Below are 22,846 nucleotides of genomic sequence, written 5' to 3'. Positions count from 1 at the left end.
CCAAATTCTCTAAAACGAAGCAGTTTATGGTAAAGAAATTAACGTTCAATTCTCTGGCAATAGCTCTTGTGGACTTTCCTGTGGTCAGCATGCCAATTGCGCGCTCCCTCAACTTGAGACATCTGTGGCATTGTGTTATGTGACAACTGCACATTTTAAGGTGTCCTTTTATTGTCCCCAGCAGAAGGTACACCTGTGTGATGCTCATGATGTTTAATCAGCTTCTTGATATGCCGCACCTGTCAGGTGGATGGATTATATTGGCAATGGAGAAATGCTCACTAACAGGGATTGAAACAAATTTGTGCACAAAATTTGAGAGAAATAAGGTTCTTGTGCATATGGAACATTTCTGGATTTAGTTTATTTCAGCTCATGAAGCATTTTACATGTTGCATTTTTACATGTTGATGAAAGGTAAAACATTTTGAATGAGTAGAATAAACAGAAGGATCTGTTCCATATACTTATTATACATGTTTTGTCCAGTATATTTCATTAACCTTCAAGTCACAGTTGATTTTGGCTTTGAAATTAGTGACACACATTCAGGGTTTTTCTTTATTTGGACTATTTTCTACATTGTAGAATAATAGTGAAGACATTAAAACTATGAAATAACACATGGAATCACGTAGTAACCAAACAAGTGTTAAACAATAATAAATAAATAAAAATATCTATCTATATATATAAAAGTTTGTGGTCACTTTTTTGCACATTTTTGGTCCATTAAAATAACATCAAATTGATCAGAAATACAGTGCAGACATTGTTAATGTTGTAAATGACTATTGTAGCTGGAAATGGCTGAGATTTTTTAATGGAATATCTAAATGGGCGTACAGAGGCCCATTATCAGCAACCATCACTCCTATGTTCCAATGGCATGTTGTTAGCTAATCCAAGTTGATCATTTTAAAAGGCTAATTGATCACTAGAAAACCCTTTTGCAATTGTGTTTTCACAGCTGAAAACGGTTGTGCTGATTTAAAAAATAAATAAAACTGGCCTTCTTTTAGACTAATTGAGTATCTGGAGCATCAGCATTTGTGGGTTTGATTACAGGCTCAAAATGGCCAGAAACAAACACCTTTCTTCTAAAACTCGTCACTCTATTTTTGTTCTGAGTAATGAAGGCTATTCCATGTGAGAAATTGCCAGAAACTGAAGATCTCGCACAACGCTGTGTACTACTCTCTTCACAGAACAGTGCAAACTGGCCCTAACCAGAATATAAAGAGTGGGAGGCCCCGGTGCACAACTGAGCAAGAGGAGAAGTACATTAGTGTCTAGTTTGAGGAACAGATGCCTCAAGTCCTCAACTGGCAGCTTCGTTAAATAGTACTAGCCTGGACTCCCGGGTGGCGCAGTGGTCTAAGGCTGTGCCACCAGAGACTCTGGGTTCGAGCCCGGGCTCTGTCGCAGCCGGCCGTGACAGTAACTACTAATAATTGGATACCACAAAATTGGGGAGAAAAAGGGGGCAAAAAAAATAGTACCCGCAAAACACCAGTCTCAAAGCCACAACAGGAAGAGGCGAGCGACTCCGAGATGCTGGCCTTCTAGGCAGAATTCCTCTGTCCAGTGTCTGTTCTTTTGCCCACCTTAATCTTTTCTTTTTATTGGCCAGTCTGAGACATGGCCTTTTCTTTGCCACTCTGCCTAGAAGGCCCGCATCCTGGTGTTGCTTTTCTTTCAAAAACAAGGATATTTCTAAGTTATCGCAAACTTTTGAACCGTAGTGTGTGTGTGTGTATATAACGCTGACGTCAATGGATCACGTGAAAACAAGCTCATTTAGATATGTTTTATGGATCTTATTGTAACCGGTTAGAGCACATGACTGAAAGTTCAAAGGGTAGATGAGATCACTTTAGCCCACTACAGTTGTAATGTTTGAAATCTACAATAAAATGGCTCTGTGCATGTAAAATGCTAAATCTGCCTAGTGCATAGAAATGGAATATGTGATCTAGCTCCTATGGGTACGTTACAATGGCTGCCTGTCCACCCATTATGCCCATCAATGTTTTGAATGGGGAAGCCTGTTCTGTAGACTCTATTTCTTGTCATAATGACTGTTCTTTGTTTCAAACCGGGGACGTTGATTTCCAGAAATTTGCCTAGTCTTAAGAACACGTTGTTTCATACCGTCGTGGAGATATTGAGATTTGGATACAAATATTTGAATATGTCAAAAAATGATGAATGACTTGAGATTTCTGTCCTAACACAGGCCACTACCGACATTAGACACAGATAAGTGGCCTATTCAAAGCATATGGGGAAGTAGATATGTCCCAAGTGCATCCAAACTGATATGCATGTTGAAAAACATTCAATCTCTTCACCAGTAGGGCAATGGAGGTTAGAGACGGACCCCCCTTCGTTGAGTGACTTGCTGTGCTCTACTTGGACGTGTGGTAGAAAGGCTTTTAGGTCAAAGGGAAAGAAGACATGTTATGAAATAGTTGACTCGGGTTGTCGTGTCCACATGTCTGAATCTGGGTACAGTTCCCACCCTGTCAATGATGCAAGACCACTTACTAGACGAGGACACTCGAAGGCTATTGCTATTCCAACTTTGAAAAGTAACTGCTTTAGTACTTTTTTAGTATTAGTATTTCCATGGTAATTCCAGGACATTTGCATAAATGTCATTCAGTCAGTGCTCGTTTAATTTCCCAAAATAACGACACAAAGTTAGGCTCACTGTATATGTCTGGCAGTACAGCCAGAGACATGTCATATGTCGAGTGATTCATAGTCTAGATACTTATCTCCAAGATGCATTTTGCAGTCGGTGCATGACTCCATGGAATTTGTATTATTGGTAGAACGAGCTGAACTTATAAAACCTATGCCCAGTAAAACCCTGCTTCTGTATCTTGTGCTGCTGACGAATCTGATTGCCTGAGAACATCTGGCCAAAGAACAGGACTTTTAGAAACGTTGTTTAATTGCAAACCTAACTTTGCATCTGCAAATCCTGAGAGGATTTAGATTCGCTGAAGGGCTGTATTGATTTTCTGGATTGATGGTTTTCTGTCGAGCCTGGGTTACTGTGCCTTTCTGTGTCCATACTAACTCGCAACATCGTTTCGCAAGTCAAAGTTGTTTTTAAGCAGAATAGCACCCAGGCCAGGTTCGGTCTGACTAAATGATCATGGAGTAAATGATACTGGTAACCCCATTGGGATCTGGTCAAAGGGGCCTTTATTTTTGGTGAGATTTCTTCAGCTTCATATTTTGACCACAAGCTGGTACAGTATGTTACTACATGATACTGTACATTGTTGGAAGTAATGGGTTAATGAATAAAGTTGAAAATGACCACTAGAGGGCATAGAGATCATGAGAAGTATTAGCCTATGTATTATTTGAGTTCAGGAAGTATATATATTTTTAAAAAAATCCCTAAACATTCTCCATCCACGTTTTAAAATAAATCTTATATCACAAATGTGTGGGCCATTGCACATTTTAATCTACTGACCTTCTTGTTACTGAATTAGGCCCTATGTTTTTGAATACATAGTATGGTGTATATGCTTCTGTGTGCTGTGTAGGCTATGTTGAGAGGCCTTCGGAGGAGCCCGGCTGGGGCAGGCTGGAGCTGGCAGCGGTCATCCTGGTTCCCTCTGCCCTGCTGTGTGTGAGCATCCTGCTGGGGGTGTGTGTGGTGCAGGGCCAGCGCTGTGCCAACAACAGGGCCCACAAGAATGACGTGGAGGAGCCCCTGGACGACCAGAGTCTCATGCCCCCCGACAAGTGTATTAAAGATCTCATCTATGACATGAGCACGTCCGGCTCAGGCTCCGGTAAGAGGGAGTCTACAAATGCATTTACAGTCAGAGAAATAGAATCACAGGAATGGACATCCCTGTTCAAGTCAATGGGTCTGTAATGGGGATTCCATTTAGGTGCACACCAGAGGAGCGCAGGCTAATGGCACTCTGATAGATAGACCTCATGGTTAGTGTAGCGAATCAATCTGATGTTTTACTCCTGACGGCTCCCGAGTGGCACAGCGTTTTAAGGCACTGCATCTCAGGGCTAGAGGCGTCACTACAGACCCTGGTTCAATTCCAGGCTGTATCACAGCCGGACGTGATTGGGAGTCCCATAGGGCGGCGCACAATTGGCCCAATGCCATCCGGGGTAGGCCGTCATTGTAAATAACAATTTGTTCTTAACTGACTTGCCTAGTTAAATAAAGGTTAAAAAAAAATAAAACATGAAACCCTGATTAAAGTGATTTAGTTTCTGTTTCACAGGGCTGCCGCTGCTGGTACAGCGGACAATAGCTCGGACCATCGTGCTGCAGGAGACCATTGGGAAGGGCCGCTTCGGGGAGGTGTGGCGAGGGAGGTGGCGAGGGGAGGATGTGGCGGTGAAGATCTTCTCATCCCGAGACGAGAGGTCCTGGTTCAGAGAGGCAGAGATCTACCAGACCATCATGCTCCGACACGAGAGCATCCTGGGATTCATCGCAGCCGATAACAAAGGTACTTATTGACACATTTGGGCAAATGGCACCCTGGTCCTCATTAAGTGCACTACTTTTGACCAGGGTCATCTCTATTGTTTTGACCATGTGAGACCAACGTTCTCAATAGGACTGTACGCATACACTAACTTCAGGTGTATGACCATGCCCTTTGCTGTTTTTGCATTGCAGATAACGGCTCTTGGACCCAGCTGTGGCTGGTGTCAGAGTACCACGAGCACGGCTCTCTGTTCGACTACCTGAACAGGTACACAGTGTCTGTGGACGGCATGATCGTCCTGGCCTTGTCCATCACCAGCGGTCTGGCACACCTCCACATGGAGATCATTGGCACACAGGGTGAGGAACCGGCACCGCAATACTCTCTGCCTAGATCGGGCACTACAGCTCCCAGGTCCTAGCCACAGCTCCACAGATATATATATTTGCCCTCAGCTCTTTTTTTGCAGTATAGTAGCCTCCAATTCAGTAACAATTGCAGACCTGTGTATCTGTCAGTCTAGTGTTACAACGATGCCATTCCTGCTATAGATGATCTATTTAACATCCCACAGGATTCACATGTATTTATTTACCAAAGGTCAGAAGATTACTCACTGTGACTAGGTGAGGGCCTCCTACTGTACAGAGCACGAAGAGCAGAAAATCATCTTTCGTGGAGCACCTTGTTATTCTTCGCTACTATCCCAAGCACACTTCTTGGTGTTGCTAGTTACTTGCTGTGGTGACCTTGTCACATTCATAACCAAAGCCCTACTTCAATAGTTACAATATGACACCTACGGTATTTTCTTCTGAATGGGTTTTCTTTGTGTCAGATGTGCACACAGTACTGCTGTTAATCTATTGTGAGCACCAGACTTCTGTTAGCAAGTTATTGAAATGACATGAAGTATAACTGTATTGTAATGTGTTATTATCTATTATTCATCTATTATTCCTCGCCCTGGACATCTATTTTGCACGGGCCATACAACGGGGACAGCAAACCCCATGTGTCACGTTAGCAAGTTGAAATGACATGTAACATAACTCTGATTTGGCATCTGTCTTACAGGGAAACCTGCCATTGCCCACAGAGACATCAAGTCTAAGAACATCCTGGTGAAGAAGAATGGGACAGCCGTCATAGCAGACCTGGGATTGGCTGTGAAACACGACTCCAGCACCAACACCATCGACATACCGTCGAATCACAGAGTAGGAACAAAGAGGTAACGAGGCAGCTTTTACCTGAGAGAAGGGCATGTTTATTGGCCACTTTAATCGACTTATTCAATTATTAGTACTTTATCTTTATGTCCTTTTTAGAGAGATGGAGGGAGAAATATTGGGCCGGTGATCAGGAAGGTCTCACATTGGCTTTGTGTATGTCCCAAATGCCACAGCTCTGGTCTAAAGTAGTGCACTAGAGAATAGGATGCCATTTGGCACACACGCCAAGTCTTTACCTCACATCACTCGCCCTCGTTTCATTTAGGAAATTGACAGCGATCGCCTTCCACGTGCTCTCTCCATCATTCAGAGCTCTTTTTATTTCATTTTTAGGGTCACCATATGCTTTGCCTGTAAACTGTTAGCAGAATGATTGCACCACAGCTCACATGGAGCCCTGTATCTATAATAATAAACTGGCCGTGCGTATGTCTGTGTGCCTGCTGCCTGTCTGCGTATCTCTGCCAGGACATTGAGTCTTCTTACTCGAACGGACATATGCGTCATTGTTGACTCTCTCACCCTAAAACCCAGTTAATTAGGAGTTAACAAGTGTATCCTCCCTCCCGGCAGGTACATGGCACCAGAACTGCTGGATGACACGATCAATATGAGCAGCTTTGAGTCATTCAAGCGGGCCGATATCTACTCCCTGGGCCTGGTGTTCTGGGAACTGGCACGGAGGTGTTCCGTCAGGGGTAAGTTATATTTTTAAAAAAAAGAAGAAGCAAACCGAAGCAAATAAAATGGAAATCCACAGACTGTGCAACGAATACACTCCTAGAAATGACACTATTTAAAGCTGAAGCTAATATTCTATTCCCTGTATAGTACACTACTTTTGACCAGGGAACCTCTATGTAGGGAATAGGGTGTCATTTGGGACACAGGTCAAGTCGTTTAACTGTTGGTACAAAGACAACCGTAAGCAAATGGAATGGAAGTGTCCAGTCTGTGCAGGTAATGCACTGGAATAAATTACACTGGAGCAGTGACTGATGCAGTTATTGGTTTATTTGGGTAGATGACTCGAATGACTTTATTCAGTGATTCGTCACTTTTATAAATATTAAAGGTACAGCACAAGTAAAAAATGCCTTTTTGAATGACCAAAACGTCACCCGTAATATTTTTACACTATTAAAATGTTCAGAATTGCCTGAAAGAACAGGCAGAGTGTGTCAGTGAGTTTATATTCATGAGAGCACCTTGACTGACAGCTTTTTTAAATACCCTTGTGGTCATTGCCAGGTAACAAGGTCATTCTGAGCCTATTTTATCAGGTAAGTTGACTGAGAACAAATTATCATTTACAAGCAACAACCTGAGGAATAGTTACAGTGGAGAGGAGGGGGAAGAAAGAGCCAATTGTAAGCTGGGGATGATTAGGTGACCATATAAGGGACAGTTTGGGAATTTAGCCAGGACACCAGGTTTAACACCCCTATTCTTACAATTAAGAGTCATGGGATCTTTAATGACCTCAGAGTCAGGACACCCGTTTAACATCCCATCCAAAAGACAGCACCCTACATAGGGCAGTGTCCCCAATCACTACCCTGGGGCATTGGGATATTTTCTTTTAGACCAGAGGAAAGACTTCCAGCAGCATCTGGTCTCCCATCCAGGGGCTGACCAGGACCAACCCTGCTTAGCTTCAGAAACAAGCCAGCAGTGGGATGCAGGGTGGTATGCTGCTGGCATGGGTTGTTATCAATAACACGTCATGATATGGTGCAGAGTGTTCGATTTGGCTGCCGGGGGGCAAGGAGACCACCAGCTCTACTAAAACCAATGACAACTACGTGCCATTTTCAAGGGATTGTTAAATGTTAGAACTATTTGTTTTTATAATCATCACCTCTTGAAGAGTATTGTCAGAACTTCACATTTCGGATTATTCCACATTTATCTCTCTCATCAGAGTTATACAGCATGTAACTGCATACTTTTCATGATCTGTAAACATCAATTGATCCTTGAAGTTGTCAGTAGGACTACTGTCCTCACCACCATATAAGCAAAGCAAATATAGTCTAGCCATCTAAACTCAGCAAAAAAAGAAATGTCCCTTTTTCAGGACCCTGTCTTTCAAAGATTGTTGGATTTTTACAAATTAACTTCACCGATCTTCATTGTAAAGGGTTTAAACACTGTTTCCCATGCTGGTTCAATGAACCATGAACAATTAATGAACATGCACCTGTGGAACGGTTGTTAAGACACTAACAGCTGACAGACGGTAGGCAATTAAGGTCACAGTTATGAAAACTTAGGACACTAAAAAGGCCTTTCTACTGACTCTGAAAAACACCAAAAGAAAGATGCCCAGGGTCCCTGCTCATCTGTGTGAACATGCTGCAAGGAGGCATGAGGACTGCAGATGTGGCCAGGGCAATAAATTGCAATGTCCGTACTGTGAGACAGGACGGACAGCTGATTGTCCTCAGTGTCAGATCACGTGTAACAACATCTACACAGGATCGGTACATCACACCTGCAGGACCGGTACAGGATGGCAACAACTGCCCGAGTTACACCAGGAACGCACAATCCATCAGTGCTCAGACCGTCCGCAATAGGCTGAGAAAGGCTGGACTGCCTGTTGTAAGGCAGGTCCTCACCAGACATCACTGGCAACAACATCGCCTATGGGCACAAACCCACTGTCGCTGGACCAGACAGGACTGGCAAAAAGTGCTCTTCACTGACAAGTTGCGGTTTTGTCTCACCAGGGGTGATGGCACCTCATGGTGCCATATATTTTGTTAAGTGCACCAGTCCCTCCTGCAGCAAAGCACCCCCACAACACAATGTTGCCACCCCCATGCTTCACGGTTGGGATGGTGTTCTTCGGCTTGCAAGCATCCCCCTTTTTCCTCCAAACATAACGATGGTCATTATGGCCAAACAGTTCTATTTTTGTTTCATCAGACCAGAGGACATTTGTCCAAAAAGTACGATCTTTGTCCCCATGTGCAGGCAGTTGCAAACTGTAGTCTGGCTTTTTTTCATGTCGGTTTTGGAGCAGTGGCTTCTTTTTTGCTGAGCGGCCTTTCAGGTTATGTCGATATAGGAGTTGTTTTACTGTGGACATGGATACTTTCGTACCTGTTTCCTCCAGCATCTTCAAAGGGGCCTTTACTGCTGTTCTGGTATTGGTTTGCTCTTTTCACACCGAAGTACGTTCATCTCTAGGAGACAGAACGCATCTCCTTCCTGAGCGGTATGACAGCTGCGTGGTCCCATGGTGTTTATACTTGCATACTATTGTTTGTACAGATGAACGTGATACCTTCAGGTGTTTAGAAATTGCTCCCAAGGATGAACCAGACTTGTGGAAGCCTACAAGTTTTTTTTTCCTGAGGCCTTTGCTGATTTCTTTTGATTTTCCCATGATGTCAAGCAAAGAAGCACTGAGTTTGAAGGTAGGCCTTGAAATACATCCACAGGTACACCTCCAATTGACTCAAATGATGCCAATTAGCCTATCAGAAGCTTCTAAAGCCATGACATAATTTTCTGGAATTTTCCAAGCTGTTTAAAGGCACAGTCAAGTTAGTGTATGTAACTTCTGACCCACTGGAAATGTGATACAGTGAATTATAAGTGACATAATTTGTAAACAATTGTTGGAAAAAATACTTGTCATGCACAAAGTAGATCTAACTAACTTGCCAAAACTATAGTTTGTTAAGAAGACATTTGTGGAGAGGTTGAAAAACTAGTATTAATGACTTCAACCTAAGTGTATGTAAACTTTTGACTTCAACTCTATACTGAGATCATGTGACACTTAGATTACACACACTTAACTAATTATGTGACTTCTGAAGGTAATTGGTTGCACCAGATCTTTTTTAGGGGCTTCATAGCAATGGGGGTGAATACATATGCCCGCACCACTTTTACATTTTTTTAAACAAGTCATTTTTTTTATTTCACTTCACCAATTTGGACTATTTTGTGTCTGTCCATTACATGAAATCCAAATAAAAATCCATTTAAATTACAGGTTGTAACAGAACAGAAACGGCAAGGGGGATGAATACTTTTGCAAGGCACTGTGTGGGCACCCGGCCGCCCTACAGTGTGCAGTACCCCATTGACTTGTACAATTTGTAACACTCATCTCCCGTCCCGAATGCTTGAAAAAGTAAAGTAAGCCTTTAGGATATGCAACTAACAACAGGGATTGATGCAGAGGAGGGGGGGGGGGGGTCCATGTGCCCCACTTTGATCAAGTGGGCTTCAGTCACCCACTTGGCTTCAGTCATTCCCAAGATTGAAGCGGGACACAAATCCAGCTATGGCCTCTTCCTTATCAGGCCTCTCACACTGGGCAGACCGGTGTCCTGGGATGGACAGCTCACACAGCTTCCTCACATACGGCACTGGATCAAGGCTGACCTCATTGAAGAGGAGATCCAGGATCCTGTCTACGTAGCCTGTACTTTATTTTTTTTTGAAAAGGGAAATGTTTGTTAAATGGGTAGTGAATTTAATGTCCTTTTATTTACTGTTCTGAGTTATGAAGCTATCAATTCGTTTATGTAGTGATCTACTCATTCTACAATGTGTATTCTGGTATTTTTGAAGTACTCCGTTTGAAATATGCAATATTTAGTCATGCACTTGTTGCTGAAACGTTTCAATGTTTGTTTTTGGAATGTGTGTGCCTGAAATTCTCAATTGATTTGAAATGAATAACTATGACTTATAGTATGTTGGGTTGGTCTGTCTTTCACACCCCCCCTCTACTTTGGTCTTCACAGGCTTCACAGCATATACAGTCATACAGCACCCCCCTCTACTTTGGTCTATCTTCACAGGCTTCACAGCATATCCCCCCTCTACTTTGGTCTGTCTTCACAGGCTTCACAGCATATCCCCCTCTACTTTGGTCTGTCTTCACAGGCTTCACAGCATATCCCCCCTCTACTTTGGTCTGTCTTCACAGGCTTCACAGCATATCCCCCCCTTCTACTTTGGTCTGTCTTCACAGGCTTCACAGCATATCAAATCAAATTTTTATTTGTCACATACACATGGTTAGCAGATGTTAATGCGAGTGTAGCGAAAGTGTAGCCCCGAAAGCTTGTGGTGTAGCAAACGCTTGTATCCCACCCCCTCTACTTTGGTCTGTCTTCACAGGCTTCACAGCATATATCCCCCCCTCTACTTTGGTCTGTCTTCACAGGCTTCACAGCATATCCCCCCACCCTCTACTTTGATCTGTCTTCACAAGCTTCACAGCATATATCCCCCCTCTCTACTTTGGTCTGTCTTCACAGGCTTCACAGCATATCCCCCCCCTCTACTTTGATCTGTCTTCACAGGCTTCACAGCATATCCCCCCCCTCTACTTTAATCTGTCTCCACAGGCTTCACAGCATATATCTCCCCCCCCTCTACTTTGGTCTGTCTTCACAGGCTTCACAGCATATTCCCCCTCTCTACTTTGGTCTGTCTCCACAGGCTTCACAGCACCCCCCCCTCTACTTTGGTCTGTCTTCACAGGCTTCACAGCATATCCCCCCTCTACTTTGGTCTGTCTTCACAGGCTTCACAGCATATCCCCCCCTCTACTTTGGTCTGTCTTCACAGGCTTCACAGCATATCCCCTCTACTTTGGTCTGTCTTCACAGGCTTCACAGCATATCCCCCCCCTCTACTTTGGTCTGTCTTCACAGGCTTCACAGCATATCCCCCCCCTTTGGTCTGTCTACTTTGGTCTGTCTTCACAGGCTTCACAGCATATCCCCCCTCTACTTTGGTCTGTCTTCACAAGCTTCACAGCATATTCCCCCCTCTACTTTGGTCTGTCTTCACAGGCTTCACAGCATATCCCCCCTCTACTTTGGTCTGTCTTCACAGGCTTCACAGCATATCCCCCCTCTACTTTGGTCTGTCTTCACAGGCTTCACAGCATATCCCCCCTCTACTTTGGTCTGTCTTCACAGGCTTCACAGCATATCCCCCCCCTCTACTTTGGTCTGTCTTCACAGGCTTCACAGCATATCCCCCCTCTCTACTTTGGTCTGTCTTCACAGGCTTCACAGCATATCCCCCCCCCCTCTACTTTGGTCTGTCTCCACAGGCTTCACAGCATATCCCCCCCCTCTCTACTTTGGTCTGTCTTCACAGGCTTCACAGCATATCCCCCCTCTCTACTTTGGTCTGTCTTCACAGGCTTCACAGCATATCCCCCCTCTCTACTTTGGTCTGTCTTCACAGGCTTCACAGCATATCCCCCCTCTACTTTGGTCTGTCTTCACAGGCTTCACAGCATATCCCCCCATCTACTTTGGTCTGTCTTCACAGGCTTCACAGCATATCCCCCCCCCCTTTGGTCTGTCTACTTTGGTCTGTCTTACAGGTCTTCACAGCATATCCCCCCTCTACTTTGGTCTGTCTTCACAGGCTTCACAGCATATCCCCCCCTCTACTTTGGTCTGTCTTCACAGGCTTCACAGCATATCCCCCTCTCTACTTTGGTCTGTCTTCACAGGCTTCACAGCATATCCCCCCTCTACTTTGGTCTGTCTTCACAGGCTTCACAGCATATCCCCCCTCTACTTTGGTCTGTCTTCACAGGCTTCACAGCATATCCCCCCCCTCTACTTTGGTCTGTCTTCACAGGCTTCACAGCATATCCCCCCTCTACTTTGGTCTGTCTTCACAGGCTTCACAGCATATCCCCCCTCTACTTTGGTCTGTCTTCACAGGCTTCACAGCATATCCCCCCTCTACTTTGGTCTGTCTTCACAGGCTTCACAGCATATCTACTTTGGTCTGTCTTCACAGGCTTCACAGCATATCCCCCCTTCTACTTTGGTCTGTCTTCACAGGCTTCACAGCATATCCCCCCTCTACTTTGGTCTGTCTTCACAGGCTTCACAGCATATCCCCCCCCTCTACTTTGGTCTGTCTTCACAGGCTTCACAGCATATCCCCCTCTCTACTTTGGTCTGTCTTCACAGGCTTCACAGCATACCCCCCCCTCACTACTTTGGTCTGTCTTCACAGGCTTCACAGCATATCCCCCCCTCTACTTTGGTCTGTCTTCACAGGCTTCACAGCATATCCCCCCCCTCTACTTTGGTCTGTCTTCACAGGCTTCACAGCATATCCTCCCCATCTACTTTGGTCTGTCTTCACAGGCTTCACAGCATATCCCCCCTCTCTACTTTGGTCTGTCTTCACAGGCTTCACAGCATATCCCCCCTCTACTTTGGTCTGTCTTCACATGCTTCACAGCATATATCTACTTTGGTCTGTCCCCATCTACTTTGGTCTGTCTTCACAGGCTTCACAGGATATCCCCCCCCCCTCTACTTTGGTCTGTCTTCACAGGCTTCACAGGATATCCCCCTTCTTTGCCTTGGGGGATATGCTGTGAGTTTGTATCAACATGTGATTTTCAGGGGTAAATTACAAATACTATACACACTGCAGATCCTTATGCAGACAACGTTCCAATCACATTTGATTGACTAACCGTGAAATGCTTACTTATGAGAGGGGGGGGGACTCATGGAGGTACATTTGTGCCGTGGAACTGATGATTTAAAAAAAAAATTTTTTTCTTTTTTCCCAAAGGACTTCAAGAAGATTTTCAGTTGCCTTACTATGATATGGTGCCTTCAGATCCGTCTGTGGAGGACATGAGAAAGATTGTCTGTGACCAGAAACTGAGACCTAACATTCCCAACCAGTGGCAGAGCTGCGAGGTGAGATACGATTCTGACTGTAATAGGGTCGCTGAATTCCGGTTAAGTTCACCAAAATGTCCATGTTTTTCTAGTTGGAGGATTCCTGGAATCAGCAGTAAATCTGTGAATAATCCAACCGGGAAGCCTGGGAATTTAGGTGAAGCTACCTGAATTTTAAAACCCTAGACTGGAATGTTTTATTATTTTTTTGTGTTTTACCACTACAGTGCCATAAGGTAAATACTGTATGTTGACTTGGCTAGCATTTTAAATTATAACATTTACATTTACATTTAAGTCATTTAGCAGACGCTCTTATCCAGAGCGACTTACAAATTGGTGCATTCACCTTATGACATCCAGTAGAACAGTTACTTTACAATAGTGCATCTAAATCTTAAAGGGGGGGGGGTGAGAAGGATTACTTATCCTATCCTAGGTATTCCTTAAAGAGGTGGGGTTTCAGGTGTCTCCGGAAGGTGGTGATTGACTCCGCTGTCCTGGCGTCGTGAGGGAGTTTGTTCCACCATTGGGGGGCCAGAGCAGCGAACAGTTTTGACTGGGCTGAGCGGGAACTGTACTTCCTCAGTGGTAGGGAGGCGAGCAGGCCAGAGGTGGATGAACGCAGTGCCCTTGTTTGGGTGTAGGGCCTGATCAGAGCCTGGAGGTACTGAGGTGCCGTTCCCCTCACAGCTCCGTAGGCAAGCACCATGGTCTTGTAGCGGATGCGAGCTTCAACTGGAAGCCAGTGAAGAGAGCGGAGGAGCGGGGTGACGTGAGAGAACTTGGGAAGGTTGAACACCAGACGGGCTGCGGCATTCTGGATGAGTTGTAGGGGTTTAATGGCACAGGCAGGGAGCCCAGCCAACAGCGAGTTGCAGTAATCCAGACGGGAGATGACAAGTGCCTGGATTAGGACCTGCGCCGCTTCCTGTGTGAGGCAGGGTCGTACTCTGCGGATGTTGTAGAGCATGAACCTACAGGAATGGGCCACCGCCTTGATGTTAGTTGAGAACGACAGGGTGTTGTCCAGGATCACGCCAAGGTTCTTAGCGCTCTGGGAGGAGGACACAATGGAGTTGTCAACCGTGATGGCGAGATCATGGAACGGGCAGTCCTTCCCCGGGAGGAAGAGCAGCTCCGTCTTGCCGAGGTTCAGCTTGAGGTGGTGATCCGTCATCCACACTGATATGTCTGCCAGACATGCAGAGATGCGATTCGCCACCTGGTCATCAGAAGGGGGAAAGGAGAAGATTAATTGTGTGTCGTCTGCATAGCAATGATAGGAGAGACCATGTGAGGTTATGACAGAGCCAAGTGACTTGGTGTATAGCGAGAATAGCAGAGGGCCTAGAACAGAGCCCTGGGGGACACCAGTGGTGAGAGCGCGTGGTGAGGAGACAGATTCTCGCCACGCCACCTGGTAGGAGCGACCTGTCAGGTAGGATGTAATCCAAGCGTGGGCCGCGCCGGAGATGCCCAACTCGGAGAGGGTGGAGAGGAGGATCTGATGGTTCACAGTATCGAAGGCAGCCGATAGGTCTAGAAGGATGAGAGCAGAGGAGAGAGAGTTAGCTTTAGCAGTGCGGAGCGCCTCCGTGATACAGAGAAGAGCAGTCTCAGTTGAATGACTAGTCTTGAAACCTGACTGATTTGGATCAAGAAGGTCATTCAGAGAGAGATAGCGGGAGAGCTGGCCAAGGACGGCACGTTCAAGAGTTTTGGAGAGAAAAGAAAGAAGGGATACTGGTCTGTAGTTGTTGACATTGGAGGGATCGAGTGTAGGTTTTTTCAGAAGGGGTGCAACTCTCGCTCTCTTGAAGACGGAAGGGACGTAGCCAGCGGTCAGGGATGAGTTGATGAGCGAGGTGAGGTAAGGGAGAAGGTCTCCGGAAATGGTCTGGAGAAGAGAGGAGGGGATAGGGTCAAGCGGGCAGGTTGTTGGGTGACCGGCCGTCACAAGACGCGAGATTTCATCTGGAGAGAGAGGGGAGAAAGAGGTCAGAGCACAGGGTAGGGCAGTGTGAGCAGAACCAGCGGTGCCGTTTGACTTAGCAAACGAGGATCGGATGTCGTCGACCTTCTTTTCAAAATGGTTGACGAAGTCATCTGCAGAGAGGGAGGAGGGGGGGGGGAGGAGGATTCAGGAGGGAGGAGAAGGTGGCAAAGAGCTTCCTAGGGTTAGAGGCAGATGCTTGGAATTTAGAGTGGTAGAAAATGGCTTTAGCAGCAGAGACAGAGGAGGAAAATGTAGAGAGGAGGGAGTGAAAGGATGCCAGGTCCGCAGGGAGGCGAGTTTTCCTCCATTTCCGCTCGGCTGCCCGGAGCCCTATAAATTGAGCTGCTGTGTGTGAAAAGGTTTTTACTTGCGATGACTGTGATATGGGGTTGTGTTACCTACAGTGCCTTCGGAAAGTATTCAACCCCTTTTGTAATGGCAAGCCTAAGTAAGTTCAGGAGAGAACATTTGCTTAACAAGTCACATAATACGTTGCACGGACTCACTCTGTGTGCAATAAAGTGTTCAACATGGTTTTTGAATGACTACCTCATCTCTGCACCCAACACATAAAATTATCAGTAAGGTCCCTAATTCTATCATTAAGGACTTGGGAGTTTTTCAGGATAAAAACGAAACAGAATGGATCTAAGCACAGGCAAAATTCTAGAGGAAAAGCTGGTTCAGTCTGCTTTTCACCAGACATTGGGAGGTGAATTTACCTTTCAGCGGGACAATAACCTAAACAACAAGGGAAAACCTACACTGGAGTTGCTTACCAAGAAGACAGTGAATGTTACTGAATGACTGAGTTACAGTTTTGACTTAAATCTATTTAAAATATATATGGGCGAGACCTGAAATTGGTTGTCTAGCAATGATCAACAACCAATTTGACAGAGCTTGAATAATTTTGAAAAGAATAGTGGTCAAATGTTGCACAATCCAGGTGTGGAAACTCTTAGACTTACCCAGAAAGACTCATAGCTGTAATCGCTGCCAAAGGTGCTTCTACAAAGTATTGGCTCAGGGGTGTGAGTCCTTACGTAAATGAGATATTTCTGTATTTTCAATATATTTTCAAAATTGTTCCAAAATCACGTTTTCACTTTGTCATTAGGGCGTATTGTGTGTAGATTGGTGAGAACAAAAAATATTTCATTTTTTTTTTATTCGGGCTGAAACACAACAAAATGTGGAATAAGTCAATGGGTATGAATACTTTCAAAAGGCATTGTAGCTTAGTTGAATGCACTTACTGTAAGTCGCTCTGGATAAGAGCCTGTGTTAAATTACCGTAAAAGTCTGGTCAGACCATGTACAATCTGGGCCTGTTCATTGATAAAAATCCCTCTTGATTCGTTAGGCACTGCGGGTGATAGGCAAGCTGATGCGCGAGTGCTGGTACGCCAATGCTGCAGCTCGCCTCACCGCACTGAGGGTCAAGAAGACCGTCTCTCAGGTGACTGTACTCAAGGACATCAAAGATTAGCTTGGTAAGCTAGCCCACTGGCTGCTGCCCCCCCTGTCCAATGCATCCTCTGGACCACACTGAAACACTCAACTGGGTGTTATTCATTAGAAACCAAACAGAATAAAACAGACCGGAGCGAGGAGGGTTCTACCTGAATTTGTCAAATAAGAAACTGAAATATTATATATATATATTTTTGCTATGTTGCGCACTAATGAATACGACTCAGCAGTGTGCATTCTCAGCTTGTGATTCCAAAGGAGCCTACTGCTGCTACCCAGCAGGGAACACTCCTGTCCTGCCCTGCAGTGTGTGACTGGAACTGCATCACCCAATCAAGAAAGAACAGGAAATGAAACTGTGACCTTTTTAGATGACAATGGATGATTTATAATGTACAGATTTTGTCTCTGCTACCTCAGATGTTTTTAAGTGCCCAAAGCTTGAAGTTGCACATTGAATGCTTCATGCCATATAATAGTGTATGTACTGTAGTGCTAGGCAACATGCAAAAATGATTGTAAATGTTACTGAGTAATGCACTCACTGCTATGCCTGATTAGTAAAGGACACCCAAGGTATACATCCATAAAGATAACTGCTACTTCGGGTGCTGACCCCATCCCCGCCTTATTCTATTTCGTATCCATATATATCGTTGTATATGACTTGAAAAATAATGCCTATATCAACTATACTCCGTATTTAAGAAAAACAAAGTCTAAGATGTTGTATAACACAATATATTATTGTTAAAGGGGCAATCTGCAGTTCTAACAACAACAATGACAAAGTGGACACCCACTGCTATTTTGGTTAACAGCTGAGGGATGGGGGCTGGAGAAATGTAAGCTATAGATGCAAGGACTGACCATCCATGATATCAACATTATAGTATTAACCCTACAATTAGGAACTAGAATACTAATAGTTTAAATAAGTATAGTGATTTAATAGGATCTCTGGTTTTAACCATGCTTTGAGGATATACAGTATTTGTGTACAATGGCACTGTTTACAAACGATGGCGTAAAACAAGTTTATATTTTGGTTTTCGATGTGCTACGACAGTTTTACTTAGCTCGTTTACAAGTTCTATTCTTTAAGAATCAATAATGTAATAAAAGTGAAAAAACGGACGTCGCTATTGCAGATTGCCCCTTTTAACACATCCACACTCACATGTATTTTGCCTAACAATCACATCTTCTCTGTGAAGCACAACCTTTGTTATATTACAGAAGAGAGAAGTTTTAGAAAAAAACATTTAAATATATTTAATATATAGATAGAATTATGGAAATACTTTTATTCCATAGAAATATTGTTATATCCAAAGCCTTTAATTGAATGCTACAATATGTAGGGACACTATGAAATGCCAATGTGAAAACGTATACATACATTTTTTTTTTAAATACAGTATAAAATGTACTACATTGTTGGTATAATGTACACAAAGCAGTACACCCTTTACCCAATATAATATGCAAACACAAAAAAATGACCAAATTGTTCACCAAATATTTTTGTTTGTCTACTAAAGAGGGATTTTTTCAGTGAGCCGAGTTTGAACCGTGGCCGTGTTCCGACTGCTTATGTGAACACTAATGCCATTGTCAGACTTGGCTTGTAATCTCTTGCCATAACAGGCTTAGGAACGGGGACATAAGCTAAATCTGCTGTGGGTGTCTCCTGTACACAACGTGGCAGGCCTGGTGCTCTGTTTGTGTAGGCCTGCAGCAAATTCAATCAGAGGTATACGACGTGTATATCGCACAGACATTTTGCCAACGTATTTTTGGAAATTTGCAAATGTATTGCCTGTGGTGTCATTTTGCTTAAACAAAGCCTGCGATTTGAGATGGTTTAAGATGGGTGCTGTTTAGAAAAATACACTTGGCTTTTAATGACTTATGTAGATTTGTTCTTGTTTACTTTAATATTGTTTGCTTATGCAAATCAGGTCTCTATTGAGTTTGGATCGCTAAAGTTCAGAGTTACAGCGTGATTGAAATCTAAAGGCAATGTTCCCGCGTTAGCGAAGCCTGCATTCACGGTAAACACTGCATATGTCGGCTCAATCGGAAATGACCTTCTGATCTCACAACCTGGAACGCTTTGGCGATACAGATTGAATAGAGCCCTTAACTGTTTAACATCTTTGTAGTTCATGCAAGTTAGCCTCTGTCTGGGGGGTCAATGTACAGTAGCATGGGCAATGTATAATGGGCAATGTAGCATCTGCAGTTGCTTCATAGGTGTACATAGTGACAGGCTTGCTGCTCTGCTGCCCATATAGCTGTATCATTAAGTCAATGTTTCAATTATGTTTTGTACATAAAAACAATGACCGTTTCACTTTTAATATGTGTAATTATTTCCCAAACATTTCAACAGAATATATATTGACATTGCAGTATTTAGTGCTCTGCCTGTATCCTGTGGACAAGCAAGCTAATGTTAATTGTCTAATTGGAAATGAAGCTGTGCTTTTGTTGTCATGGCCTACAGCCGAGTCAGTTTCCCTGAGGAACTGAACAGTCTGATCAATGTTTGACGACTGCTCAAGAGGACGTGTGGGATTGTTTTGCTTCTACAGACCATCTGTCGTTCTGAAGAAAGGAGACTTATTCTGTCATTTCTGGTCAAATATCTGTTGAAAGTTGTGTATGACACAATTTGGAAGTGTTGCCTGCTCTGGGACTGTGGTATTCGTTTTCTAAAGAAGGTTTTGCGTTGAGAAATGTCATCCTCCAATGAATTTGCTTAATTCTTTCTGTTGACAAGAGCAACTATTTTGTGTTGTGAATTCAGATATGGGTCTCTTATGTCAATATGTCTTTCAGTCTTACACTATTTATTAAAAATATGTGACAACGGTGAGTCAATAAACTACATTTAATTTAAAATGACATTTTTCTTTGATATTTTTAATACATTATTTTCTTGTCATATGTAATTCCCCATTACAGATTATGATAGAATCAGGGCATGATTTGAACTTCCGGAATGAGAGCGTTTCCCTCTCATTTTCGGTCGTTTACCTGAAATGACAAGTTCTTATGTATGTCATCCGTTTATCCTCTGCGAGGATTCATAAATGTACTGTGGTTCAGAAGGCAAGACGGCTAACTTGACAACTACAGCAGATTTGTCCGTTTTAAATGGGGGAAGTAAGCCTTGTCACCTTGGCTGTTAGCAGCACTACTCAGATGAATCAGCCTCTCCCGAATGTGCTTCGGTTTAACCATATTCTCTGTTCAATTCTACAGCACTGTGACTGGGAACATGGACAATCATAACTTCACAGATGTGGCGATGTGGAATACATTTCTGAAACCAGGCTTGCCCCCCCCCCCCAATGGTGACGTAGAAGTATTCAAGGCCTGACAGTACAAATCAAATTAGTTTATGTTCTGCAGAGTTGAGGGAAAACTGTCATTAAACCACTTACAGTACCCGTACTTTACAAACTCCCCTGCTCTTTCCTCAGTGAATTTCCAACTAGGCAAGGCCTATCTGAACAACTGACTGTAAACATCCTACATTCACACAATTGGTCAATTAATATCCCAGCTACTTAAAGCTGAACAGCACAATGTAACATTTGAAACATTAGCGAGGAATGTTTTTGTCTTGATGAAATATTGCAATATGTTAAACGTGACAACCATCAGAATTACATTTCTAGTTGAGCCATTTGTTCCAAATGCCACCCTATTCCCTACATATTTCACAACTTGACCAGAGCCCGAAAGTGCATTCAAAAAGTATTCAGACCCCTTTTCCACATTTTGTTACGTTACAGTCTTATTCTAAAATGGATTCAATATAAATGTTTCCTCATCAATCTACACATAATATCCCATAATGACAAAGAAAAAACAGGTTTTTAGATTTAAAAATAATAATAATTTATTAAAAATATAAAAATTATACCTTTTAATTACATAAGTATTCAGACCCTTTGCTATGAGACTTGAAAGTTAGCTCAGGTGCATCCTGTTTCCATTGGTCATCCTTGAAATGTTTCTACTTCTTGATTTGGAGTCCACCTGTGGTAAATTCAATTGATTGGACATGATTTGGAAAGGCACACACCTGTCTATATAAGGTCCCACAGTTGACAGTGCATGTCAGAGCAAAAACCAAGCCATGAGTTCAAAGAAATTGTCCGTAGAGCTCCGAGACAGGATTGTGTTGAGGCACAGATATGGGGAAGGGTACCAAAACATTTCTGCAGCATTGAAGTTCCCCAAGAACACAGTGTCCTCCACCATTCTTAAATGGAAGTAGTTTGGAGCCACCTAGATTCTTCCTAGAATTCTTCAGAGCAATCGGTGGAGAAGGGCCTTGGTCAGGGGAGGTGACCAAGAGCCCGATAGTCACTCTGACAGAGCTTCAAAGTTCCTCTGTGGAGATGGGAGAACATTCCAGAAAGACAGCCATATTTGCAGCCCTCCACCAATCAGGCCTTTATGGTAGAGTGGCCAGATGGAAGCCACTCCTCAGTAAAAGGCACATGACAGCCTGCTTGGAGTTTGCCAAAAGGCAACTAAAGGACTCTCAGACCATGAGAAACAAGTTTCTCTGGTCTGATGAAACCAACATTGAACTCTTTGGCCTGAACGCCAAGCATCACGTCTGGAAGAACCCTGGCACCATCCCTACAGGGAAGCATGGTGGTGGCAGCATGCTGTGGGAATGTTTTTCAGCGGCAGGGACTGGGAGACTAGTCAGGATCGAGGGGAAAAGATGAACAGAGCACTATACAGAGAGATCCTTGATGAAAACTTGCTCCAGAGCTCTCAGGACCTGACTGGGGCAAAGGTTCTTCTTCCAACAGGACAACGACCCTAAGCACACAGCCAAGACAACACAGAAGTGGCTTCGGGACAAGTCTTTGAATGTCCTTGAGTGGCCCAGCCAGAGCCCTCACTTGACCCGATCGAACTGAGGCTGTAATCGCTGCCAAAGGTGCTTCAACAAAGTACCAAGTAAAGATCCTAAATACTTATGTAAATATGATATGTCTGTGTTTTTTTTTGTATACATTTTGCACAATTCTGGAGGCTTGTGTGTAGATTCATGAGTAAAATGTTTTATTTAATCCATTTTAGAATAAGGTTGTAACGTAACAAAATATGGAAAAGGTCAAGGGGTCTGAATACATTCCCGAATGCCACTGTATAGCGAATAGTGTGTCATTTGGTGCACATTCCTTGTCTGTACACAGTGTTACAGTGGAGGGGAAAATCTACTGGCCTGACAGTCCCGTGGAAGCTTGGTAGCTGGCTCTGCCATGGGTCACGCAGGTTCAATGGGCCAGATAGGATTAGAGTGAGGCAACACTGCCGTTAACCATTCTGTTTCGTGAGGGCTGGTCCCAAATGGCAACCTATAGGGCTCTGGTCAAAAGTGGTGCACTATATAGGGAATACAGTGCCATTTGGGACAGTGTCACAAAGACAGGCTTTAGGTGTGGGACATTCTGATGTTTCTATTTGACCAATTTTAATTGGTTTTGTATCCCAAACGCATCATACATTTTGGTGTATTTGAATGAATGCAACAGGAAAGGTACTGTATAATCATCTAAAACATATTGTTCTTTATCTTAGAAAATTAATTAGGAAAATAGTATTTTTTTATATGTCCTGTGAGAGTCTTCTTTAGCACATCCGACTTTGTTTTTATCCGTGACCATTGGCCTGTGTGTGATTTCCTCTTTGATCCAACCACCTCTGGTGGCTTCTAGCCATTGACCCATGCCGTGTGTTTGTAAAGCAAGTCTCTAGCCCCGAGCGAAAGCCTGCTTTTGTCTGTCCTCACAAGACAAAGCTCTTTGCTCGGTGGACCAGAGAGGCTCAGGTTGACTCGAACCCGTTCAGAAAACAGAAACTGGAGTAAGGGGAAGCAGGTGATGC

The 22,846-nt window shown here is 43.8% G+C and overlaps 1 protein-coding gene across 2 annotated transcripts in view; it reads left to right on the top strand.

The window, feature by feature from the left end:
- Window positions 1-19,828, top strand: part of LOC124043818 (activin receptor type-1C-like) — a 34,211-nt gene extending 14,383 nt beyond the window's left edge. For both annotated transcript variants that reach the window (XM_046362811.1, XM_046362812.1), the window contains 7 exons: window positions 3,573-3,824; window positions 4,281-4,511; window positions 4,685-4,852; window positions 5,571-5,727; window positions 6,302-6,426; window positions 13,331-13,461; window positions 16,809-19,828. In XM_046362811.1, the coding sequence (XP_046218767.1) occupies window positions 3,573-3,824; window positions 4,281-4,511; window positions 4,685-4,852; window positions 5,571-5,727; window positions 6,302-6,426; window positions 13,331-13,461; window positions 16,809-16,934 (1,190 nt within the window). In that variant the 3' untranslated portion in view covers window positions 16,935-19,828. The remainder of the gene's footprint in view (window positions 1-3,572; window positions 3,825-4,280; window positions 4,512-4,684; window positions 4,853-5,570; window positions 5,728-6,301; window positions 6,427-13,330; window positions 13,462-16,808) is intronic.
- The last annotated feature ends 3,018 nt before the right edge of the window (window positions 19,829-22,846 follow it).

This window comes from Oncorhynchus gorbuscha, linkage group LG09 (assembly GCF_021184085.1).
Source record: "Oncorhynchus gorbuscha isolate QuinsamMale2020 ecotype Even-year linkage group LG09, OgorEven_v1.0, whole genome shotgun sequence".
In the NCBI taxonomy this organism is placed as follows: domain Eukaryota; kingdom Metazoa; phylum Chordata; class Actinopteri; order Salmoniformes; family Salmonidae; genus Oncorhynchus; species Oncorhynchus gorbuscha.
The sequence above is the reverse complement of the archived record's forward strand: the minus strand, read 5'-3'. Positions and strand labels throughout refer to the sequence as shown.